Genomic DNA, 26696 nt, shown 5'->3' with positions numbered 1-26696 from the left:
AAAGTCACAAGGCACTTGAGAAATAAGGAAACAGATTAAACCAATGTTTTCTAACTTGAAAACTCACACTCATTCTAAATGATTATGCTTCTTTCAACCGAAATTATAACAAAATTTCTCATTTTAAAAAATCCTTTAATTCAAGTAGTGATCAAATATGTAACCAAATATATATATATATATAAATCAGATTTTTAAAATAAAAGACTCACATGAATTTCAAACTTCCAGCCACTCACTGCTTCGTCTGTAAGGATCTTAGTGAAAGATATTGTTAGCCCATCTCGAAAAAATCGCTGACATGCTTCACTTTTAACATCAAGGCCTAAGAAAAGGAGAGAAAAATTAATGTAAACAAATTGTTTATCTGATTGTCTTACAATGTCCAATTACATGATAAAAGCAGTAACTGTAAAATATTCAGTAACAGCTAACAATTGCAGACTAGTTTTGGGAAAAACTTCATAGCATTATCTAAGATGTCAAAAAAGTAACAGATTGAAAAATAAAAACAACCATCAGTGAATTTCAAAAATACTTAACTAACAAAAATAAATGAAAAAAAAAACTTAACTGTATAAAAGTACATTAAGCCAAGTAATACTAAGATGAACTGAAAATATTTCTAATTATGACAGTGGCCCAACATTAAAAACACAATGGTTATGAGAACAATGTGCTAGGAGATTTAAATACGTTATAGTATTTTATTGACAACAAACTTTAAAACAAACAAAAAATGATGCTTCTCAACTATTTTTAAAATCTCATTTTGGTTGTAAATTATCCACTTGACAAATACTATTATATTATTCTACAGAAGAGCTTAATCAATTAAAGATAAATTATCATTTTCATTATTAGTCTCTTTTACTGGCCTAACATCTGTTTCTTAATGTCTTTAATTCCATCTGGTTTCAGAAAGGCAATAGTGCTACATGTCCCCAAACACACACAAAAAATCTTTTAACTCTTGATGACAAAATGAAAAGCCATTCAATTTGTATATAAAGTATTATCTGATTTTGGTTGTAAAAAGACATGACATTTAACCCTAGTACTGTACTTTTAAAAAATCTGAACCTTGTCTAAAATTAAAATAAACCATGGGTCCTAAAGAAATATGGGGGAGTGGGAGGGGTAGAGACTGCATGTCCCATGGATATCAATGATATTAAATGAAATAACCATTGTGTGTTTTTACCTAACATTGTATAGTCAGAACTTAAAAACATGCCTAGGACCGAAGTTTTCAAAAAATTTGCTGAACTGATGAATAAATGTGTAAATGAACAAAAGAAATTTGAGCAGGAGAAAACAATGGTAATCTGAAAATGCATTTTCGTAACTCATTATATTGGTTTTATAAGATTAATAAGGTGTAAAGACACATTCTTTAAATGAAGGAGGGTAATTAAGACAAAGGAAATTTTACCCTTGCCATAGAATGAGACAGACTTAAGCAAGGTACCAAAGACAATTTTTACAATAATTAATTTCAACTGATAATTGGAACACATCCACGGCTACACAATTTCAGAAGCTAAAATGTTACTGCTGTTTACTTTAACCTCCAAAGCCTTAAAAATAAGTAGATATTACAATAGTAGCCCTTTGCTAAGAGAATTCAGTTGCACCTCAAGAATCAATCATTGAAAAAAATTATTTCCAAAATTAAGCTTTTACTTCTAGACAAGAATAAAAAGTTTTTAAAAAATGGGTTATTAAAAAAAAACCACACAGTATCTTATCTTTCAAGTCTTTTTTTTCTTTTCGAGGAAATTCAAACCTTTCTGTGTATTAAAAAATAACACATAAGCTGGACAGTTTAAACATGATTATATATAAATTTCATGTATAACTTCAGAGAGTTCACAAACATCCTTGAAGGTTGTCCAAAGGATATGAACCCGTGCTCCAGGTATAAATCTTAAGCCAGAGCAAGAAAACTTGCTAAATGTTCTTGTCTAGGAATATACAGAAAAAGTATTCAGGCAAGAAGTGAAACTATTTTCTAGTAGGATACATTATATGGAAAGCCTCATACCATTTAAACTTACCTTTTTTACTAAGGTCAATAGCAGCTTCTAAAAGCACTTCTAATTCCCCTTTTGGCAAAACTGGAACCACCCATCGAGGCCTAAGAGTTTTAATAATATAAAAAGATGTTTATTGGTTGAACACTGAAAGAGGCACTATAAATGAGTTACTAATTACTTACCTCACCATGAAAATATTAAAATTAAAATGACACTAAAATATTAAAACCACAAAGTTGGCAAACTATCTGCTTTGTTTGACTAAGTGTCATCTGTTATCTCTACAAACAAAAAACTTTTTAAAGACACTGTCAAGAAAAAAATATAAAAAAAAATATAGCAATGAGAGAAGGGGGAAATAGATTATTTTAATAACTTAGCTATAAAACTACTATAATAATCAAATATCACTTAAATGGATATCTATTGTTAGAATTCATACGAAAGTGCAAAAAACAATCATTTTATGTTTCTCTTCCCCAAGAAATTTGGTAACATGCAATTCTGTCCTTGAGTGAGCAACCACCAGACAAAAATTGAAAAGCAAAATATAACTTTTTGCTATTGTATCTCTGTTATAGAGAATGGTCAGGGACATCACAACTTTATACAACTGTTTGCTTGCTTGACTAATTCATTATATACATTTAATGTGTTCTTTCAAATATACCTCTAAAAACAATGAATTAAATGTATATTAATAGGAAAAATATTTAAGATAAATGAAATGAGGAAAACATTTCAGTAATATATAAGAATTCCATTATTTGTAGAGAAAGCAGTACTTATGATAATAAACACAAAGATAACCTGGAAGAACGCACACCTTATTGCTAGTGGTAATTTTTGGTTGGAAGGTGTGTACCTAAGGAGGAAATTACAGTGAACCTTATTGACATAATATATTTCTATGTTTAACAGTGCGTACTCACATTAGTTACGTAATCAGAATGTTTTTAAGAAGTAAACTTAGTAAAGCAAGTAAGTCCCTATAAGTGTGTGTTTGCCTTTTCTTTTGAGGGGATATGTCACACCTCCCTAGGACTCACTTGTTGAGCTTACAGCCTGGTGTAAGACCACAGATCTGTAGGGGCGAGGGGGAGGGTCCCTGACACACTCTTCCCTTATCTTCTTTTTAAATATTTTCCTTCCGAATACACAAGCTTAAACTTTCACTCTCTGAATCTTATTCCAAATGAAGCATGGGGGTGGGTGGAGGTGAATGTTTGTATTATGAGTATGAAAAAATGTATACTCTGAACTACCCCCATGAGATGAAGATCAGGAGAAACAAATGGGTGAGATGCTTAAATGCCTCAAACTAATCAGTTGACAAGGGGCAGGCTCTGAGGAACTCAATCTCCTATGACCTGGTTTACCTCAGGGTCATGCAAAAAGTATTCAAGTCATCCAGTAACCCATTCACCAATAAGAAAAAAGGGAAACCACACATATGGTTCTACTTCAGTAATACACCAGCTAGAGTGATCATCATTAATCTTAACACTTTATTGACACTGTTACTTCCTTTCATTTTTAAATCCATTAAGAACCACAGGTTGCAAAGTACTTGGCAATGACTAAGATGTTAAGATTATTTAAACAGGCAACATAGTTTACTGTGATATTCCTCTCCACTCTTGCTGTTTTCTTAGTACTAATGACTATGCTGAAAATCTTGTTTTTCCTGTGTATGACATATATCAAAAAACAAGACAAAATCAACTCACCTATTGATCATGTCATCCAACTTTGCTAGGTCAGTATGTGGAAATGCAGGCTCCTCATCTTCAAGCTGTGATGGGGCATCACCCTGACCTTGTTCATCGGGAGGAGTTGCGGGGGAATTTTCATTGGAAGAATCAGGCGATGAGGTCTTAAAGATTAGATATTCCAGATTTAAGTTTCTATAACAAACGTACATCTAATAATTCAAACACCAAAACAGATTAGGGGGACGTAATTTAAATTTTTAAAGAAGATATGATCATTGTAAATTTATGATGTATCAGGCAGTCTCTGGGCTACTACACTTTAACATAATTTCATTTAATCCTCAACAGCCTAAGGAAGTATTCTTCCACTTAACAGATTAAAAAAACAAAACCTCAGACAATACATAATTAGCCCAAGGTCACAAAGCTCCAATTCTGTGGTCAGGATTTAAATCCAGGTCTAATTCTAAAGTCTGAGTTCTTTTCTACCATGTGTGCTGCTTCTCCACTTACATTTTCCATTATATGAGCCCTTCATGATACAAATTATTGCACACATTTTACAGATTAAAAAGTCTCTTGACTTATAACTTTTATTTTTCATTTTGAAGAGGAAAAATAACTTTTATTCCATAGTTACCCTAGTCTCAAACTACTATTGAAACAATTATTAAAACTTTATTGTGGTTTCTAAACAAGTCACTTCATCTTCAACTAATAAGGCTAACTTTACTCTTCACTGTTAGTGCTTCTTCCCCACCCCCCATACTTTAGTTGTAGAAATACTGTGCACAGCTAAGTGTATGAACTTTTAAAACCCTTATTAATTTTGAAAGCAGATGGTATTTTTCTTCTAATTGAAACTAATCTAAATTTTAAGCTAATTTTTGTGTGTGTTTGAATTTTTCTACCCACTGTAGGTTGATGGCCCTTTTAGAGAAGGCCCCATTCCTTATCATTTTATTAGCACTTACTGAACAGATGCATAAATAAATGCTTGTACTGAAGATAGGTGGGTATGCTATATTCTAGTTACAAACTTTATACATGAACTCATAGAGACGATTTGCAAGAAAACAGCAAATCTTTACTTAAGATGATGAAGACTATGCAGGTGCTAAAGGGCTAGTTTCAAGGCAAAAAAACTACAGAACAGAATTCAAGTTTTAGAAGCCCAACAGAAATATTTGCATTTTTTTAAGTATGTAACTTAGGAAGTCTGCTTCATTAATTTTTAAAAAGCATCCCCCCCATTTCCTCTGGTATATATGTATTATAGATATGCTCACAGAAATTGTAAAGACAAAAATAACAATTAAGATACCCATAATAATACACCAAAGATAAGCACCAGAGACATTTTCAATTATTTCCTGAAATTTTTGTTCTGTGATCTCCACAAATCCTGTCCATATACACGTATAAATTTTCAATAAAATTGGGATTATACTTGCTTAAGTTTGTGTCTTTTTCCATTTAAGTATTTTCCCACATCACTAACAATCTTTTTTAAAGGGCTGATTAATGGTCATATGGCCATAGCATTCAATCAATTAAACAAAATTAAAGGACATTTAGCATTCTGCAATTTTTACTGCTAACATAAAATTATACTTTTATATATAAACCTTTTACATAAAAATTCTCAATTTTTCCTTAGGACAGGACCCTGGGAATATAATTAGTACAACAACGGTAAAAATTATTTCTTTTAGGGCTGCTGACATATATATTACCAAATTCCATTCCAGAAAGTTTGCACCCTCCCATAAACATCTCCCAAGAGTGTTCATCTCATAGGGCCTTTGCCAAGGCTGCTTCATTTATCACTGAGCTGTAGTAGAGCTTAAAATTTTCTCCTGTGGGGAACGCTTTTAAAAATTACTATATATTAAGTGAAAAATCTGATTGATTTTAGAAATTCCCTTTATGCCATATGAAAAAAAAAATATTCAAGGTAAGCCATAAGGTGGGCAGTGATTAGTGCTTTGGTTGCTTCTCCCAGGTCCATTAAGTGTCAAATCTTTTGAAATAACTAGAATCCTAACATTAAAAAGTAGAGAATAAGAAAGCGAAAAAGGGATACTACAGACGGTTATGAATATAATTTGTGGGAATTCCCTGGTGATCCAGTGGTCAGGACTCCGTGCTCTCACTGCCAAGGGCCCAGGTTCAATCCCTGGTCAGGGAACTAAGATCCCACAAGCCGTGAGGCCAAAAAAAGGTAAGAATGCAATTTGTTTGTTCCTTTTTTAATTATCATCTCCAAAAATATAAAGAGCTCTTTAAAGGAAGAGGACATAATGCAGATGCATAATATTAAGTTGAAGATCACAAACCCAGGCGCTCTTCGTATACCTTAAGAGTAAGATTAGAGATTTAATTTCTACCTAAAGCCATGCAAATCACAAACACTGGCGAATGATTTAGGAGTCTGTGCACAGTGCAGGTATGAAACAGAAAAGAGAGGGCAAAAGACACTGGAAATCGAACTACAAGCTCCTGGTTTAAAAATATAAATCTCTGGCATCCACCACAAACTGACTACGTTTAAAGAAACATGAGTACTGGCTAACAAATTTATGACATAGGAAAGACTTAACTCTGTCCAAGACCTGTGACCATATACCTAAGTATTACATGTCCTAAAAGTGGGAACTGGAGAGGAAAAGGAATAAAGTTGACATTTATTAAAACCTGACTTGCTCACTTCTCTAAAATGACAGAGGGAGAGGACGAAAGTGGGGAAAGGAGGGCGGGAAAGAGGACGACGCACATGGGCGCGCGCACACACACACACGTGCAACTCTTTCCTATCATACTTGTAAATAGAGAGAATGACCTATAATAGGTATACAATAAACACTTACCCTCCAATGACAGATGTAAGTATTCTACAATAACTTTTGCCTAAAACTTACCCATACAGAATTCTACATAAACATGCACCAACTGTAAGCAAGTTTGTGATTCACGGGCACGCCCCGCAGTGACAAATTCACCTCTAAGTGCTGTTTGAGCTGCATTACAAGTTTTAATGTTTGTCTTATTCAATTTAATGTTTCCTGGTATAAAAGTATGTACAATAGAAAGCTGAAAATTAATTCTTTAAACTCCCATTTCAAGAAATGAGAAAAAGAACAGCAATTCAAATTCAAAAGTAAAAGGGAACAGGAAATAAGGGTTAAAATCATACAAGTAGGAAGGAGGAAGAGAGTTAAAGTCAAAAATTGGTTTGAGGGAAGGTTTGATGAAATTGGTAAATCCTTTAGGAAAGGGTAATTGGGAGAGAGAACACAAATTAGCAGTATCAGGGATGAAAAATGATGTTACCACAGATCCTAAGACATTAAAAAGATAAAAAAGGATATTATAAAGTCTTGCTTCAATAAATTTGACAATCTAGATGCAGTGGACAAATTCCTTGAGAAAACACATTACCAAAAGTCACACACACACACACACAGACATATCAGAAAATCCCCCTGTTAAAAAAAAAAGCTGGATCTGCAGTTATATCCTTTCCACAAATAAAGCCCCAGGTCAGATTGTTTCAATTTTAATGGTGAAATTATTAATGCAGAAATAACTGAAAATCTTACACAAATTCACCCAGAGAACAGAAAAAGAATATTACCCTCTGAGTTTTGAGGTCAGCATAAAATCTTGATACCAAAATCTATTTTAAGCTCTTAGAAAATATTATTTCATTTGATCCTCTTAATGATCCCATGAAGTAGTTACAGTATTGTTATCTTTTTACAGCAGAAAAAACTGAGGCTTAAAAGGTCATATAATTTACCCAGTCATAAAGCTAGCATCGCATGGCGCAAAGCTAAAATGTGAACACAAGCAACATGACTTGAGTCCATCCTCTCGCCACAGGCTACATCAAATGACTTAATGCTTTGCTCTGGAACTGACAAAGGGCTTAACTTTAATGATTACTGGTAGAATAAGACACCAGAGGGAAAAAGGGGGCTACAGACCCAAGCATCACCACCTATACAGCATTTGAGAGTCTTGTTACTGTGTAAGACACCTGTTTATTTTTCTTAATAACAGGTTTATGGTTACCTCCCAAATTATTCAGAACATGCTCCTAATTATTCAGAACATGGATATTTAGTTATTTAGAACGTGGGCTATCCGTATCCGTAACAGACACACCAGCGTAGCTTTAACTAGTATCTTAAACTTCCTACCTGATTCTGCTGGAGGGCGGGCTGAGACTGTCCATCAGGAGCCTGGCCCTGGCTGTCATTCCCTCCTACTGGAGAGCCACGAGTCGTGGCTGTCATACTCGACACAGGGCAGATCTTTGCAATTTTGTCTGCTTATGTAGTTGTCTTGAAAAAAGAAATTATAGTCCACTTATAGAAGATGAAGTACCAGCATTTGTCAGTCTTAAAAAGCTCCAATTCAAGAATAAACCATCTTGCAGAGACCATTGCATAACCTACAAGTAGAAGAAAAAAAAAGCACATTTGTTTCAGACATAAAAAACATTAAGGAATTGCTCAAATTCAATATTACCAGTGAATCTAGTCAGGAGAAGGTGGCTATATAAAAGAGGACAAAGTGAAAAGTTAGTTTCATTAATACTGTATTTAAATAAATTGATAATAGTGTATCAGTAGTTACATCAAGAAAACATACAAGTACAGCCTCATAATATTTCAGTTTCCTCCTGGGATTCCAAAGACCTTATCAAGGTTATTTACTTGGCTGTTATTTTGATTCAATTATGGAGTGGCAAAAACTGTCATCAACTTGCTAATGCCTTGAATATACACAATTTCACAAACCTATTTAAGACATAAACCAAGTAATAAAATCTGAATTATTAAAAATATTTCATGTCAATGTATGACAAAAACCACTACAATATTGTAATTAGCCTCCAACTAATAAAAATAAATGTAAAAAATAAAAATAAAAATATTTCAGGAAGAACTGTACAACTAACATTTATCACTGGTACATGGGTATTAAAATGGTTTCTAAACAAATGTACAAGTGGTTTTAACACAAACTTTAAAACTTTGGGGGACTTTTTCTTTGGAGAGGGTTCAAACTGGATCCTACTCCTCCAATACAACCTGTTTTGTCAAACGACCTTGACTTTTCCCTTTTGGGAAGGTTTTGGCCACAGGCACTCCCAGAGCCACAGCAGGGCTCCAGACCATTGTTTAACAATGGAATTCTTCTTTGCTACCTGAGCTGCAAAGGTGTATAGAGGAAGACCACCAAATCCTCAATTCTGTATTCTTGGTCGCAGAGTAAAATCATCCAAGGTGCTTTTAAAAACTCTGATGTCCAAACCCCTCTCCAGAATGAATGAATTACAATATTTGGAGTTAAGCCTAGGCATCAGTACTTTAAAAAAAAAATCTCCCCCATAACTAATTCTAATATGTCACAAGAATGAGAACCTCAACTGATTGATTTACAGGTATTTAGTTTTAAGGAAACCACATTTCCATTTACTCCATGTTTGCCTCAAACTTAAATATAATCACTTAACCCAGAGATGGGGTTTTAAGAAGATTTCCTTTCACTTATCAAACTGGAATAACAAAAAGTTTAAGACTGATAATATCAAGTACTGGTGAGGCTAAAAACAGAAAAACCTTTACTTAATACGTAAAGTGGAAAAACAAAAGGTAACATGGTTGAACAGCCTCTCTCTCACTTTTGCTTTCCATTTTTATACAACCTACACTACAAAAAAGTTTTACGTGAAGTAGACAACTTAAAAAACCCAGAAAAACCCACCTATCACTTTCTTCAGCCATTTTGGGTTGGCTGGCAAATTGTTTAACTATTCTTTTTCTTACCACTCAAAACATAAGCTAACCAATTCAACTTCAATCTTCTCTACTTCAACCCTGCTCCATCCAATCTCTTCCTTTTGATCCCATTACTCATGATCCCCAATGAATGATATCCCAATTGTCACTCCCCTCAATCTTTTCCTGGATGTCTCTTAGCCTATAAATGTGCTTGAATCTTCATTACCAAAATGAAAATTCACCAACTTCTGCCCTTCCCTTTCCCCCCAAATCTTAAAAAGAATGCCTCTGCTTCCCCCTTCCTTTCTTCCATTCTCTCTCATCATCTAGTTGAATCTAAGCTATCAAGACTGTTTTAAGTCAGTGGGTCTTAGACCTCAGTTGAGGTCTATGGACAGGTTTGAGGATTAACTCCCCTCAAATTACATGCAAATCTTTATAAATATGTACTTTGGAGGGGGAAGAAGGTCTGGTTCACTGACCAATGCTCTACTAATTGACGGCTGATAGTCAAATGACCGTCTGCTGCTGTTCACCCTGTCTGTCCTCTTCTCAGAATTAGCCACAACTGGCTGCCACTACTCCCATGTCTGTTCCTGAACCTTTGAGGTTCCTTGGCTTTTACAATCCTGAACTTTGATTTCCTTTCCACTTCTTTTCAAAGGGGAGGGAAGAGAATAGTAAGTAGATAGTAGTCACATCAGTGAGAAGGACAGATTTTGACATTGAAACAACAGTGAAAACATCCACTAAACAGTTGACTTTAGGTCAAGAACTGAAGGAAAACTTGGGGGTGGGGGTCTTGAAGAGAACGCTAATGTTCACAAAAGAGTGGGAGATGGATTTATTAGCATCGTATGGGTTGTTGTTCAGTCACTAAGCCATGTCCAACTCTGTGATCCCATGAACTGACGCGAACCAGGCTTCTCTGTCCTTCACTATCTCCCTAAGTTTGCTCAAAATCATGTCCACTGAGTTGGTGATGCCATCCAACCATCTCATCATGTTGCCCCATTCTCCTCTTGCCCTCAATGTTTCCCAGCATCAGCGTCTTTTCCATCAGACAGCCGATGTACTGGAGGTTCAGCTTCAGCACCAGTCCTTCCAATGAATATTCAGGGTTATTTCCTTTAGGATTGACTGGTTTGATCTCCTTGCAGTTCAAGGGACTCTCTAGAGTCTTCTCCAGCACCACGGTTCGAAAGTGTCAATTCTTTGGCGCTCAGCCTTCTTTATGGTCCAACTCTCACATCCATATATGACTACTGGGAAAACCACAGCTTTGACTATATGGACCTTTGTCAGCAAAGTGATGTCTCTGCTTTTTAATATACTGTTTAGATTTGTCATTGCTATTCTTCCAAGGAGCAAGTGTCTTTTAATTTTGTGGCTGCAGTCACCATCCACATTGATTGTGGTATTTTCCTATAAACTAGAAAACCATGGCTCTAAGAAGTGACTTGAACAAAACACAGATAAGTTAATAACTCTAAAGAGAATTCTATTACTTTGTCCACTAAACCAATGCCATCACTCTTCAAAAGGTATTTCCAGGAAGCAAACCCAAGGGTGAATGGATAAACATTTGGTATACACACACAATGGAATAGTATTTAGCGTTAACAAGGAAGAAAATTCTGACTTCGATGTACCTAGAGGACATAATGCTAAATGAAACAAGTCAGTCACAAAGGGGCAGACAGTCCATGACTCCACTTATATGAGGTAACTACACTCAGAGAAGGAAAGTAGAAAGGTGGTTTCTGGGGGCTGGAAAGTGGGGTGACGGGCAATTATTGATCAAGAGGTACAGAGTTACAGTTTGGGAGGATGAAAAGTTGTGGAGATGGTTGCACAATGTTAATGCACTTAATGCCACTGAACTGTATTCTTAATAATGGTTAAAACTGGTTATATATTTTCCCCACAATAATGTATTTATAAAACGGCTCTCTTGCTTTGTACTCCTTTAACATTAGGACATTAACTTAAAACATCTTAAAATTATATTCTCATGTTGTTTTTTTATCGTCAACATCGTTCCATCCATATGCATCTCAGTGACTCTCCATCTATAGACAAATCAAAAATATCTGGCAAAAGTCAGAGGACAAATTATTCTAGATAAAAGCATTCTGTGGATAACTAAGGGACTATCCTTTTCAACAAAATAACACTAAGGTAAATGGCAAGGGCAGCAGTCTGAGACCTCTCCCCAAATAAAACCTTTCTCTCAGACCACAGAATTAAATCATCTTCTCCACATTCCTGTGCTGGGCAGGCACAGTAGGTCTCAGCACAGCACATACTCCACTCTATTCTGCTATTTTTAACAATCATCTCTCTACCACCTCATAAGAATTGGATACTTTTTCCTTAGTGTGCTAGTTTGAGAGATTAAGAACAAGACACAGGAATGGAGCAATTAAAAGTACCTTCTGGATTCAAACATAACGCTTGCTCAAAACCCCACCTCTGCCACTTACAAGCTGCCCTATCTTAAAGTCCAGTAACAACTACTCTCACTAATTTTCCAGGTCTTTAAAGCAGACAGTGCTACCCACAAAAATGCCATGAAGGGGCTTCCCTTGTGGTCCTGTGGTTAAGACTGTATGCTCCAAAGGCAGGGGACAGAGGTTCGATGATCGGTTGGGGAACTAAAATCCCACATGCCATGTAGCACAGCAAAAAGAGAAAAAAAGTCATGAGAATTATTTTAATAAAAGTGTTTCATAAATACCAAACACAGTAATTCTCAAAAATTTTAGTTTTCTTTTCCTCTTCTATAGTGCACTGTGCAGGGTTAGTGAATATTTGAGCTAAAAATTTGAAAATAATGTATTCAAATATAATTTGGAAAGTCTGAATGGAGGGGAAAAAAAAAAAATCAAAGATACGCTACAACTATGTTACCCAAGAATAACACCACTATTTTTTTCCTCCTTTTTCTTTTCTTTTTTTTGGGCTACACCACAGGGCTTTCAAGACTTTAGTTTCCCCATAGGGATCGAACCTGGGTCACTGGCAGTGAGAGTGCAGAGTCCTAACCACTGACAGCCAGGGAATTTCCAACACTGGTAGCGTTCTTATTTTTTTTTTTTTTAAGTGAAATGTTAGTTGCTCAGTCGTGTCCAATTCTTTGCCACCTCATGAACTGTAGCCCGCCAGGCTCTTCAGTCCATGGGATTTCCCAGGCAAAAATACTGGAGTGGGTTGCCATTCCCTTCTCCAGGGGATCTTCCTCACCCAGGGATTGAACTAGGGTCTCCTACACTGCAGGCAGATTCTTTACCATCCGAACCATCAGGGAATCCCCTGGAACATTGGTACCTTTCTTAATAAATCCCATTCAATTCAAGTGAATGGGATTTGAATGGCTATCACACTCCTTTACTTGATTATAAGTAGTACTCTCAAGGTTCTAAAGGAGCTTACCTTTCAAGTCACAGATATTTAGGCATTCATAGCTGAGTTAGAACAAACTTTCTACCAAGTCAAAGTAGCAGTATCCTACACAGAACTGAGCAAGTCAATAATCATTCAAATCATTTAAAGTCTGACACAATACCCACCACTTCCTGTAGGAACACTAGAAGTCAACAAATCACAATGTGAAAATTTACTGTACGAATTCAAGTCTGAAACCTAACGTTTTATTTTAGAATAATAAGAATACTGCAAGGGTCATTGTTCTCCCTCCCTTCCATATGAATTTTATTTTACCAGAATGCAACTTGGATTTTCTGCAATACAAAACGGCAATATTAGGTGTTTTATCTGGGGAGAGGTCTCAGACTGCTGCCTTTTCCATTTACCTTAGTGTTATTTTGTTGAAAAGGATAGTCCCTTTAGAACCTACAGTATTTTTATATTCAAACTTAGCATCTTCCAAAATGGGAATAGCATCACGTTTACCTGAATAAAGCTTGGTCACCCATTATACTAAATAACCTAGTATTCCATAAACATCAACCATCTGTATTTATTTTAAACTTTGTATGACTGAATTTCTATAGCAGCTTTCCAATGCAAGGGCCTTAATACCACAGAAACCCTCAAGACAAAGAATGGTCCTTCTCTACATTCTTCCATCTCTGCTCAAACATTCCAGAATCCCTTTTATACAGCACACTGAAAGTCTCTACAATTCCACATATATGATCCTACTATACTTAAAGAGTCCCTTCTCTTTCTAAATTTTCCTCTTTTAATCCAAAATAAAAAGGACGTTAAAATAAAAACTCAAAGCTTAGTCATTTAAGAAATACATGCTGAGTATCTACAGTGGGCCACATATTGTTTTAAGCATAAAGGAATAAATACATGGCATTACACAGCTGGCAAATCTCTCTGCTCTTGTGGAACTAACATTACACATTGTGTTGAGAGATAAATAAGCAACAATGGCAAGTCCAACAGTCCAACAAATTATTTACTGATCATCAAAATGAGTTCATCAGAAACTAATTTGATAGATCATCCCTATATACATCCATGAAATTATCTTGAAAACCTAACTTATTCTGGTTTTATGTATGAAAACCAAAGGGGAAAATTATTTAGCATCTTTCTCCATCTAGTGACTTTCTATGTTTAATTGGCATCTATTACCCTTGTTTTCCTCTTAAAACACTTGACTCAAGAGGTGAGAGACGTAACTGTGAAACACAAACTGTACATATCTAGCACTAGACCTTACTACTCTGACCAATCACTACAAAATGAAAACCTTAATTACAATTAATTAGACAAACTATTATTTTGCAATTAATACTCTAGCACGTAACAGAAAGAAAGAACTTACATGTTGGTTTAAAATTTTACTGCAAAATGTGTAAGTCATCTCATCTTTATATAAGTCAATCTTTGTAAGTCATCTTCTAAGTCTCATCTTTATAAGTCATCTTCTAAGTCTCATCTTTATAAGTCAATATGAAACATCTTTTAAGTACTAAGCTTTATTTCAAAATAACCACTATTTTAGTGTATTGGCTTATTTTAAGCCCAGAGTACTTAGATCTTCTTGAATCTTAAATTGGAATTTCTATTGCTATGATAGATTCAACATGTTTAAAAGCAAACTTTTTATGCATTGTAATCTGGAAGAAAAAATATCCTTCCCTACACAGCAGTTCTTCTACAACATAAGAAATGATACACATGGGGTATTACAGGTTTGACACACTTCCATGGACAGAGAAAAACTGCCAAAATCCTCAACATGCATGAAACAGAACACGAAATTAAAAAAAACAAACAACAATCAAAAACAGGTATGTACTTTTAATCATTTGTGCAATACCTGGACTTCTGGTTTTTTAAAAATCCCTTCTAAGATAACATTGAAATGTTATTTTTAGATAAACTCATTTGCAAACATTGTCATTGTATTTAACTAATTATTTAACTACTTATTATTATTACTTGTGACATAGCTCACAATCAATTATATTAATACACCATGATCCATAACCACTTTAGTGGGTAAGGCAAAACACATTTCAGTATTTATACTATCCAAGGAATTTTTTCTTTTGTGGAGTTGTTGGTTCTATTCCATTCAAAGATTCTCTGTGGCTCTACAATTCTGTATCCCATTATTTACAATGGGTGTTTTTTTGCCCCACACCAAGTAATTATCGATACCAGCTGGATGTCCTACAATTCAACTCAATTTTGACACTATCTACTGAAAGACAGCTTCAGATTCCACTTGCTAAGGGCTCAGTGTTACAAGATTGACCCTCCTCCCACTTCACCTACCAGCCACAAATCCAAGTTGTCACCTGTGCTTCTGACCGACAGGCTACAGAATGGAGGCTCCAAAGATTCCCTCTTCAGGTTAATTTGCTAGAGCAGCTCATAGAAATAAACATTTTACTTACTAAATTATTGGTTTATTTATTGTAAAAGGGTATAAGTTAAGAACAGCCAGATGGTATACACTATTCATAGGGTTGGCTTCCCTGGCAACTAGCCCCCATCCTTGGCGATCTAGGGGCTTTTCAAGTTATTTCATTAACATAACAACAGACACCTTCCAGATCCTCACCACTTAGATAATGCCAAGTTTTAAAAGCTCAGTTGCCAATAACTGGGATACACACCATTTCTTATTATAAATCACAATATCACAGGTTCCCTTCCAGTTCCATCTTAATTTGTACATTACTCTAGAAAAGTTATGAGCATTTATGTACGAGGCACAATAGTAGGTCCTTTATTTATATAATCTCATTTAACCACCAGGATACCTATTTCATGATTATCAGTCCAATTTAACAGAAGCAGAAGCTAAGCGATTAAGTAACTTCAGTTTGTCCAAAATGGCATTAACATCTTTTTAGATTCTCAAAGCCGTTGGCTCTTCCACTATATATCATGAAGATTCTCTACAGCCCCCAAGATAAAGATATTCTTTCCATATTTGAAGAGGGATAATTAAGAGGGAGGGGAAGGTGGGAGGCAAGGATAAGAGACTGATTTTTCTCTTAAAAGTATGGTTACTATCAGGCCTGTCTGTGCCAATTATGTTTCTCTTTTTTTGGCATTAAAAACGATCACTATTGAATTTTATTAAAATGCAAACCCTAAAATATCATGGCCCTGCTTAAAAATCCTCAAAGACCTGATGAAGACCAAAATACTTCTCTAATGGTCTAGGAGGCTCTTGAATACCCAACTTCGGGCTCATCTTGCAACTACTCTACCCCAAACTTCTTGTTGTCCCTTCAAAATGTACTTTCTCATGCTGACTGTGCAGCCTTTGCAAAAGTCGTCTTAGTCTTGCCCATACTGATTCACCAATCCTCAACTCTCCTTACTCAGAATCCATCAAGTACTCCTATCAGAGGCTCTCAGAGGAAACTGCACTTTTCTTTCATAGCACCTGTGTATGATCTCTCTCTCTACCAGAACAGAAAAGCTGGAATTCCCTGGCAGTCCGGTGGTTAGGACTCTGAAATTCCACTGTAGGGGGTACCGGTTTGATCCGTGATAGGGGAACAAAGATCCCACGTGCCTCAAGGAACAGTTTAAAAAAAAAAAAAAAACTCTAAGGGCTGAAACTGTATGAGCTTTGCTCATCATTGAATCCCAAGAATTCATTGGCACACAATAGGTAAACACTCAAAACAAAACAAAAAAAAGGGGTGGTGGTGTTAAACTACAAGTCAAACCTCTCCCTTTCCAGTTCTATTAATTCCTTTTATGACATGTCCAACATCATTTTTTCCACTCCCACTCACACCACTCCAGGCTAGACTCCAATTTTAACATCCTGGATGGTCTCCACACTACCAATCTTTTTAGTATATTATTGCTAAATTAAACTCTCAACACTTTCAGTCTCCGAAACCTTTAGTGGCTTCTTCCTCTCTACTTTTTACATAATATTGTTCAAGATCAATCACAGTCAGCCCTAACTTATCTTTTCAAGTCTATCTCTCATTCCCCAATTTCAATACTATCGCAGTCAGGTTGACAAGCCTCAGAAAGTGAGGCAGAGTGAAGACGCAGTCAAGTGGAAGGGCCAGAATTCTAACTGAGGCAGTGTAAGTTCCAGGGTTCTACAGTCTTAACTACCAGGCCACGCACGAATAATGCTTGAAAATAGGGAGAAAACTACCATTAATCTCACCATATCCGCACCTCCAAGATACAGTTATCAAAACATTTATGATGCAGAAGCACATTTGATAAAACTGGATTTTTCACCTAATTTATAATTTCCTCATGCTAAGTATTCTTCTATATTCACCTTTAATGACTACATATCACAAAATATTTTCTTCTAAAGCACAATAGCTGTACTCCTAAGAAACATGGCATAATCAAAAATGATGTTATAAAAATAATAGTTCAATGGGAAAATGCCATTTCATATCCATAACTATAAACCTAAATATCCCTAGGTAATTTTAAAATGTAGCCTTCACTCAAGAGTAAAGGCCTTTCGTCATTCCACCAGCACTGCCATTATCATTATAACAGGACTCATCATTCTTATCACACATTATTATGATAAATTATACACAAAATCAGTCAAGGTAGTTATATTAAACAGAGTCCCCACCCCTCCAGTGTGATGCTAGTTTTAGATAGCTTCAAATTCGATCAATAACTCAGGCTAATGCAAATGAAGATGTCTAATTAATCTTTGATTTTTTAAATCTAAATACATTACTTAAGCTAAATTTCCATATTCTATTATTATCACTATTAAACACACACACCATTAATTTTTGTCACCAAATCACTACGTACATCCACTAGTACTTCCTAGAATCACAACAGAACTGCATCCTGCATTCTCAACTCTGTGGCAGCAGAAATTTATTCATTTAGAAATGCTCAGTAAATGGTCCTTTTTATTCAGAACTTCTCCATACTGTGTCTGTCAAGCCATATGTACACAATTGGGGTACCAGAGGTTTTTATATGTATATAAAACCTTCAATAAATTCTAGCATCCTTCCCAAAGCATTCTCAACTGTGAATTTTTTAGTGGCTGTAGGCAATGAGTAATAAATTAAAAATGACTTACAGGGGACTTCCCTGGCAGTTCAGTGGTTAAAACTCCCCCTCCCCTCAACACAGGGGAGACTGACTGGATCCCTGGTTGGGGGACTAAGATCCTTGTATGCTGCTGCTGCATCGCTTCAGTCGTGTCCAACTCTGTGCGACCCCATAGACGGCAGCCCACCAGGCTCCCCTGTCCCTGGGATTCTCCAGGCAAGAACACTGGAGTGGGTTGCCATTTCCTTCTCCAATACGTGAAAGTGAAAAGTGAAAGAGAAGTCGCTCAGTCTTAGCGACCCCATGGACTGCAGCCTACCAGGCTCCTCCGTCCATGGGATTTTCCAGGCAAGAGTACTGGAGTGAGGTGCCATTGCCTTCTCCGAATTGTATGCTGCACCGTGTGGCAAAAAAAAAAGACTTGTGGAATGATGGTATCAGAAGCTCTGTGGACGCTCTCACCAGTGAATCAACTGTAACTGGTAAAAACCATTAAAAAACTTTTTGTAAGTCTCTAGAAATCATCCTAAGGGTATACAGCAAATGAATACTAAAATCTACTCAGTAAAAACAGAGAGCCTGGCATTTTGAGCCAGCTCAGCAGGACAGAAGCTCCATTCCAGGTGGGTCCAGAGAGGAACACAGGGCTCTTGCCCCCAAACTCCCAGTCAACCCCACCCTCCCCTTAAGAGGAGGAAGACAGCAAGCATTTCTCCTCATCCTCAACTCTCAGCTGCAGAGGCTCCTACTGCAGGGAAGAGCAGCTGGGAAGTCTGGGGGGGGCTCTTTCCTTCTATCCAGGTCCCACCTGCAGAGCAGAAGCTTTGACCCCAGGTTCAGCAGGCCAAGAATAACGCGGTCCTAGTGCCCCTCACTCTGTCTCATGCACATGACTGAGGTTCCACACCAAGAAACTAGAGGCTGCTGCTCCCACTCAGCACTGCTCATGAAGCAGGGGTGTCACTGGCAAGCACCCCATGAAGCAGGGCCACTGCTTGACCCCAATTCTGAAGCAATGGTGTAAAGGTTTTGTTCAAGGGGAGGAGGAAGCCAGAAGGGATCTCTCAAGTTGTCTCCAAGTGAGCTGACTTTACTTGGAACAGAGTAAAGGGAAGTTCATGCCCGAGGCTGCACTTTAACATAATGCAGGCTGAGGTAATAAGCAATTAAGGGGCTGGCTGTCTGATGGGGGCAACAAGCTCAACTTTACCAGAAAGAACAAGGGGAAAAAAACAGCCAAGAAGAGCCTCCCTGAGGTCAGAACAAACCTAAAAGACTGACCTCAAAGATTACCCCTTTGGAAAGTAGGGGAAATCGAGCTGGATAAGGCTGTGGGGCAATTAAATCCCAGGATATCACCTAAAACAATACAGCAATCAGCCAACATTTTTAGTGGAGACTAACATTTGCAGGTGATGCCAACAGAGTGAGACAGTTTGAGAGGGAGATCATCACAAAGCCTCGCTAAAACCACTGTTGTCCCAGGATGGCTGTGTGTGTAACTAAAGCTGTGCCCGCTGAAGAGCAAAAGCGCAGGCTGAACAATGCAGGGAAAACAGACTTCTTTAAAGTAGTCTAGCCAGTCAGTAGACAAATAGGTGAGCAAATAACAAGGCCCTGGGGATGGGGGTACTGGGGACTCAGTATACAAATTTGCTGCATTATATGAAAGGTCCGATTTTCACAATAAATAAAATTACAAGATATGCAAAGAAACAGGAAAGTGTGCCCCATACACCAGGGGTGGGGAGAAGGCGGCAAGCAAAAATCAAACAACTTGGTAAGTATGTTTGGGACTTCCCTGGCAGTCCAGTGGTTAAGATGGAGGGCAAGAGTTCAATCCCCGGTCAGGGAACTAAGCTCCCACATGTGGAGTGACACTGCCAAAAAACAGACTTCAACCTCGCCCCACCCCATCCCACTTTCAATAATAGATAGAACTAAGCAAAAGGTCAACAAATAAAGACTTTAACAACTACACATCAACTAGGTCATATAGACATCTATAGAACACTCTACCCAACAGCAGAATATATAGTCTTCTTGAGTATACATGCTAGACTGTCGTCAGTCTCAAGATATTTAAGGACAGAAAGTCAAGTCTATTCTTTGAACACAGTGGGATAAAATTAGAATTTAGCCAAAGGGAATTTTGGATATTCACAAATATGTGAAAATTATATAGATTAATTTTGGCATGATAATCATTCAAACCACTTACTAGCTCCTCAGCTCATTTTCCCGGTATAAAATCCTGCCACATACAAATAATAAAAATTCTGAATTCTCCTTAAAGATAAAATGAAACTAAGGTAGGATTTTGTCACTGAAATATACTTTAACATTTTTTTCTTGGTTAATGTGTATATAAAGTACAAAAAACTTAGGCAGACAAAATGGTTAGACTAATCCACAGCACTTACCTTAAGAAATAAAAGCATTTCGAGTCCTTATAATCACTGATTTTTAAGACTGTCCAGCCCTACAAACAACAGGTATTCAAACATATACACCCAAAACATTAATGAAAACTTAGGAAGTATTGTAAAGATTAATAGTCGTTAAGTACAATCTATATTTAACTATTTCAAATCAATGATACAAAGAGATGCGGAGGAAAGCGAGAAATTAGGAAAACAGTATGGAATTAGCGTAGAAAAAGAATGAACCAAAAAGGAAATGAGGGAAGCAATGGGGCAGGAGTGACAGTTAACATCTACTGACCAGTTACTACACATCAGGTATCATTTAAAAGTTTTGACCTATTAACCCATTTAATACTCAATCTCAAGATTTAAGTACTCATTATTATTACCATTTTACAGATGCAAAAAAATGAGGCACATAAAGGTAATCTGACTAAAATGAAATAACAAATAGGGGACAAAGCTAGCAAATTAAAGTTCAAATCTAGATACCCTGGTGCCAACAGTTTTGCTCATCTCCCTGCTATGCTACAATTGCTATTCCTATTTCAGCGCTATAGGAGGAAAGACCATAGAGGGGATAAATAGAAGGACTTCATCAATTCTATTAAGTGTGTTAGTCAACCACTTTTGTTAAAGATTTCAAACTTATTTTGCCAGAAGCAGTGTGGTATACAAAAGCAATTCTCTAGCCAGAAATATATGAACTTAAATTTCTACTCTGGTACGTAACTGTGTGATCTTGGGCAAAATCCCCAAACCTCTTTGGGACTTGGTCTCCTCACCTGAGGAGGACACAAGGCTACGGTTGTGATGATTAAATGAGGTAATGATTACCTTTAAATGTCAGAGGTGCCCAGTTAAGCATTAGTTCCCTTTCTTCTCAAATAATATTTCATTGGAGGGGGGACACTTCAGAGACAACTATTTTGTTAACTAAGCACTGCGGATGGAACATGTCGGAGGGTTTGGGAGTGAAAAACATTTGGTAAATATGAAGTCGGGGGGTGGGGTGGGGTGGGGAATGTGTTCTGTTACGAAACATGTAACAGGCATACCTTGGAGATGCTGTGGGTTCAGTTCCAGACCACCACAATAAAACAAATATCACAAAGCGAGTCACATGAATTTTTTGGTTTCCCAGTACACACAAAAATTGTGTTTACAGTATACTGCAGTCTACTAAGTGTGCAACATAACACAATGTACACACCTTAATTTTAAAATACTTTATTACTAAAAATGCTAACCATCACCTTAGTCTTCAGCAAGTCATAATCTTCTTGCAACAGTAAAAAAGATTACTGATCACAGACACCATAGCAAATAATGAAAAAATTTCAAATATTGCGAGAATTACCAAAATGTGACCGAGACACAAAGTAAGCAAATGCTGTTGGAAAAATGGCACCAACAGACTTGCTCAATGCAGGGTTGCCACAAACCTTCAATTTGCAAAAAAACCCATCTGTCAAGATCATTAAGCAAAACACACTGTAAGGTAGTTTTTTTTGTAGTGAGATTTACCTCACTGGAAATACCAGTAAACACACCTGAAAATCATGTTAGCTCATAAGCAATTTTCCCCTCAATATGCTAATACTTTGTACCAAGTAATGGCAGCTGAATAATGCAGCCTGAGGATGGCATAAAGGTCTGGACTGGAAAGCCATCATCCTCCATTTTCCTTGGCTCAGTCTGGCCACATGCTGCTCTGTCCTGAAAGTTACATACACTGTTCCCGCTAGTCTCTGTACATTTTCATTTTATCTCAGTCTTGTTCCTAACTCAGTTACCTCCCCATTCCCTATATGGAAGGGTTACCTTTAAAAAAAATAAAGACGTCTATATTTACCATACTTCGTCGGGAATTTAGGATCTTTTAAACTGTGCTGTTTATTTTACTGAAATTTTTCTTGTTTTTGTTGCTGTTCTAACTACAAGATTACACAGCTTCTGAGCGACCAGTTTGCTCTCAACCCTATTTTCCCCGTAAGTTCTGTTACTTTGTGGTGCGTGATTTTGCAGAACATGGTTTTTTAGCAATTGCAATATGATAGATACACATGGAACAGATCATATTTAACCTCCAAGCATCTTTTTCTCTCTCTCAAGGTGGCCAACACCTTGAGAGATTCCTGAAACACTTGAATGGAAGAACGATTCTGAAGTGCCATGCACAAAGGCGGCATTCAATAAATAGTAATGTTTTAACAAACGCTGGTTATTTCTCCCTTGAAATGCTAGTTCGATTATTATGCACACTTGACAATTAATTCTGAACTTTCCTGGGCTCCCTATGAATATGATCTCTAGATCAGTCCAGAGGAAAACTATTCTCCCAACTGTAAATTACCAGGATTCTGTGTTCCTGATATACATATCATCACTGTGCAGGTTGAACTTAATTAATAAAATGAACCGCCTCAACAATGTTAAAGTGGTTGCTTTTATTATTCTGTTAACATTAACACAGAAATCCCATATTTCAAAAATTTGCCCTACTTTTTGAAAAGTCTCAAATCAAATCTTACCATCTGTAAGACAATTCATAGTACAGCATTCCTATCAGAATTTGTGCTGGCTCTAAAGAAAATGTTACAATAGGAAAACTAAAGAAACCAGTAACAAGACATAGGTTACTTACCGTGTAACACTCAGTAATTTCTATCTTTTGAGTAAAATAATGAACAAGTGAACTGCCCCTTTAAGTATAAATATATTTTTCACTTAGTAAATAGGGAAATAACCTGGTAAACATGGAATTGGAGCCCCAGTTCCAGTCATGTGACTCCAAGCATCAGATTTCCATCAATAATATACTAAGCTGGCTCAAGTTTGCCAAATCTGGTTCTACCTTAACAGTATTAAAAAAAAAAAACTAAATTACTTTCTATTTTAAGGCTGCTTAAATATGTGCATAAATGAAATTAGAATTCAACTCCTTATGCTTACTGCTCTACTACAAAACAAGTTTACAAACTAAATACAAACAAAACTATTAATAATAATATGTGACAGATGGCAGCACATTGCTGACTGTTAGGGCATAGGTTCCTTTGAGTGCTGCATGGCTATCTTACTACCATCACGTACCACGCGGGAGATACAGCTTTCCTACTTAAATTACCCCATCACTCTGTCTCTATACAGGATTTGCTGTAACATCACTTTTCCTTCACACCAACACATCATTTGTGTGTTAGGTCTGCTTCTGTTGCTCTCATCTGCCAAACTGTACAGTTGAACCGTTATTACATTAAAAACACAAAGCAATCATTAAGTGCTGAGATGGTGTGGCAGTTCTTGACTCATAAGACAGTCATCCAGGTACCCAAAAACACATAACTAATATTTAATATCATAAAAATGAAAAAGCCTTGTTTTAAAAAGAAAATACTTCTTCTAAATTGAGCAGAAAAAGGGCACCATAGAGATACTTGTTTTAAGGCTAGAACCTTGCAGGGCATCAGGGAGAGGCGCTCAAAGACTAAGACTACGAAGATTTGGAAACTGCTCCAATTGTAGGAAATTCTACATTTACATTTTCCCTTGAAGGTTTCCGGTTATAACACTGTAAAGCTCACTGCTCTCAGCAAGGTCTCTTTTTTATTGAGTCTAAGGTCTATTTCCCTTGTCACTGACAACTACTGCTTACAGTTCTGCCCACTGAAACAAACGTTAATAATATTCACCACTTTCTAAATTATAATCCTTCAAAATACGGGGATTTATACTATACATAAACTCAAATCACTTCTCAAAAAAAGACATACTTTTCCTTAAATATTCCTTTACTAAATTCTTAAAAAGAATGCGAGGTCTCAATAAATTTCAGTCCCTAAACAAATCAATCTACTCATAAAAAAGCAAGTGAGCAAGACTGACTTAAAATATTAGACACGGTGCCATATCAAATATCACAGAACATATGCCTACTTATCAGTCTACTCTTTGTTAAAAGACAGGTTAAGATAAACAACTCAAAGTTATTCATTAACAACTCTTACCAATCTTTATCAAAATTAGTTAACACTTGGCTTCCCTGGCGGCTCAGATTGTAAAGAATTTGCCTGCAATGCTAGAGACCCAGGTTTGATCCCTGAGTCAGAAAGATCCCCTGGGGAAGGAAATGGCTACCTACTCCAGTATTCTTGTCTGGGAAATTGCGTAGACAAAGGAGACTTGCCGCCGGGCAGAGTGGACACAAGTTGAGGGAGTGACACTTTCACTTAAAAGTTACTAATCCCATCATGAATATGTTGATCCAACAAATTGAAAAGAGACTTCAATTTCATTTAGTCATTTTATACAAGGCAGATAGATTGCCAATAATTACCATTTTCAATGTGCATACAGTAGGTAAGTACTCTTTTCGCCTGAATCTTCTCAAGACTAAACCACAAATGTAAAGAATTTGAAAAACCAAGAATTTGAAATTTCTTCTCGTCAATGAGATTATCTTCACTACATCTGAGGTTACATATAATAAATTTTTAATAAGTCTTGAGATATAGTTCTACTGTATTTAGTTTATTCACAGTTGTACAGCTATCACCAAAATCAGTTTTAGAATATTTATCACCCCAAAAAGACACCCCATACTATTAGTGGCAATCACCCCCATTCCCTCCTGCTTCACCCTAGCCCCAAATTAATTGATACTCTTTGTCTTTATAGATTTGCCTGTTCTGAATACTTCTTATAAATGGTACCATACAACATGGAGTCTTGTGACTGGCTTCTTTCACTCACCATGACTGTTTTCAGGCTCATCCAAGTTTTACCACATATCATTTCTCTTTGCTGTCGAAAAATATTCCATTGTGTGTTACATGTTTTATTTATGTATTCATTAATTGGACACTGCATTATTCTATAATATGGTTTTATACATGTAGACTCCACTGAGAGAGATAAGAAAAAAGCTATCCTTTCAAGTTTGCATGACTGTGTACAATTAATCCTAAAGGTTCAAAATAACATTCTTGCAGTATACCATGAAGGCTAATACTCAAATCAAAAGAGGAAGCTACATAAAGTCACTGAACATGAAAACATTAAAAAGTTTAAAACATTCTAATGTCAATTATGGCACCTCCCCCACTTAGTATACTGAGACCTTTAAATAAGAGGCCAGAGGTTAGCAATATTTTTGACAGATCACAAATGAAATAAGCAGCAGAAGTGCTAAAGGCAAGGGAACCTCATCTTTAAAATGAGAGGTTGCATGCTAAGGGCCCTTTAGCTACATTTTATGCCTACGTGCTGTTGGCAAAAGGCGGCCAAATTAATAACAAGGGGAACGCTAATGGAACTCATTTAGTCAGACATACAGTGCAGTGATTAAAAATATAGAATGAAGACAAACTGCCTCAGTTATTTACTAGGTGTCCAAACCGGACAAGTTCCTTCACATCTGTATCTTGGTTTCCTTACATATAAAATGAGGATAATAGTAGCTATCTTTTCAAGTTGCTGTAAGAATATAAAGAAATTTTATGCATATATATAGGTGCTATGTGTGTGTGTGCGCAGTCATGTTTGACTCTCTGTGACCCCATGGACTGTAGCCCACCAGGATTCTTTGTCCATGGAATTTTCCAGGCAAGAATACTGGAGTGGGTTGCCATCTCCTCCTCCAGGGGATCTTCCCAATTCAGGGATCGAACCCTCATCTTCTGTACTGGCAGAAGCTGGCAGGCAGATTCTTTACCGCTGAGTCACCAGGGAAGCCCAAGGATGAGTAGCAGGCCAACCCAATAAACGTGTGCAGGGACAGAGGAACCTAAGGCAGTGTAGTTCAGAGTAACAAAAGACCAGCACCAATTACCAAATAAGGCTGATGGCATGCATAACTGGGTAGCATCCACAACCTTGGTTCTCCCCCGCTGTCATCAGATGTAATATAGATATATTTTTTGGCCATGCCATGGCATGCAGGATTTTAGTTTCCCTGACCAGGGATCAAATCTGTGCCCTGTACAGTGGAAGCACAGAGTCTTAACCACCAGACCACCAGGAAAGTCCCTAGATGCAAAATTATAACAAAGAAAATTTGGTCTATACAAAAAGTTCACTGGTGGTAAAACATGCAGTCTTATTAAAACAAATCAGTAGTGTTAAGGGTATGCAAGAGTTATCTCTATCCCTGCCTATTCCTTAAAGTATGTTTATATAGGTGAAATCTTGTTAAATAAAGGC

At 36.7% G+C, this 26696-nt stretch overlaps 1 protein-coding gene across 5 annotated transcripts in view; it reads right to left on the bottom strand.

Annotated features, from left to right (window-relative positions):
* The window catches only part of USP9X (ubiquitin specific peptidase 9 X-linked), a 115874-nt gene that overhangs the window by 73340 nt on the left and 15838 nt on the right, over positions 1-26696 (bottom strand). For all 5 annotated transcript variants that reach the window (XM_065916535.1, XM_065916534.1, XM_065916538.1 and 2 more), the window contains exons 2-5: positions 7960-8213; positions 3770-3915; positions 2061-2140; positions 213-325 (exon numbers count right to left, since the gene is read on the bottom strand). In XM_065916535.1, the coding sequence (XP_065772607.1) occupies positions 213-325; positions 2061-2140; positions 3770-3915; positions 7960-8055 (435 nt within the window). In that variant the 5' untranslated portion in view covers positions 8056-8213. The remainder of the gene's footprint in view (positions 1-212; positions 326-2060; positions 2141-3769; positions 3916-7959; positions 8214-26696) is intronic.

The sequence above is a fragment of the Muntiacus reevesi genome, chromosome X (assembly GCF_963930625.1).
Source record: "Muntiacus reevesi chromosome X, mMunRee1.1, whole genome shotgun sequence".
In the NCBI taxonomy this organism is placed as follows: domain Eukaryota; kingdom Metazoa; phylum Chordata; class Mammalia; order Artiodactyla; family Cervidae; genus Muntiacus; species Muntiacus reevesi.
The sequence above is the reverse complement of the archived record's forward strand: the minus strand, read 5'-3'. Positions and strand labels throughout refer to the sequence as shown.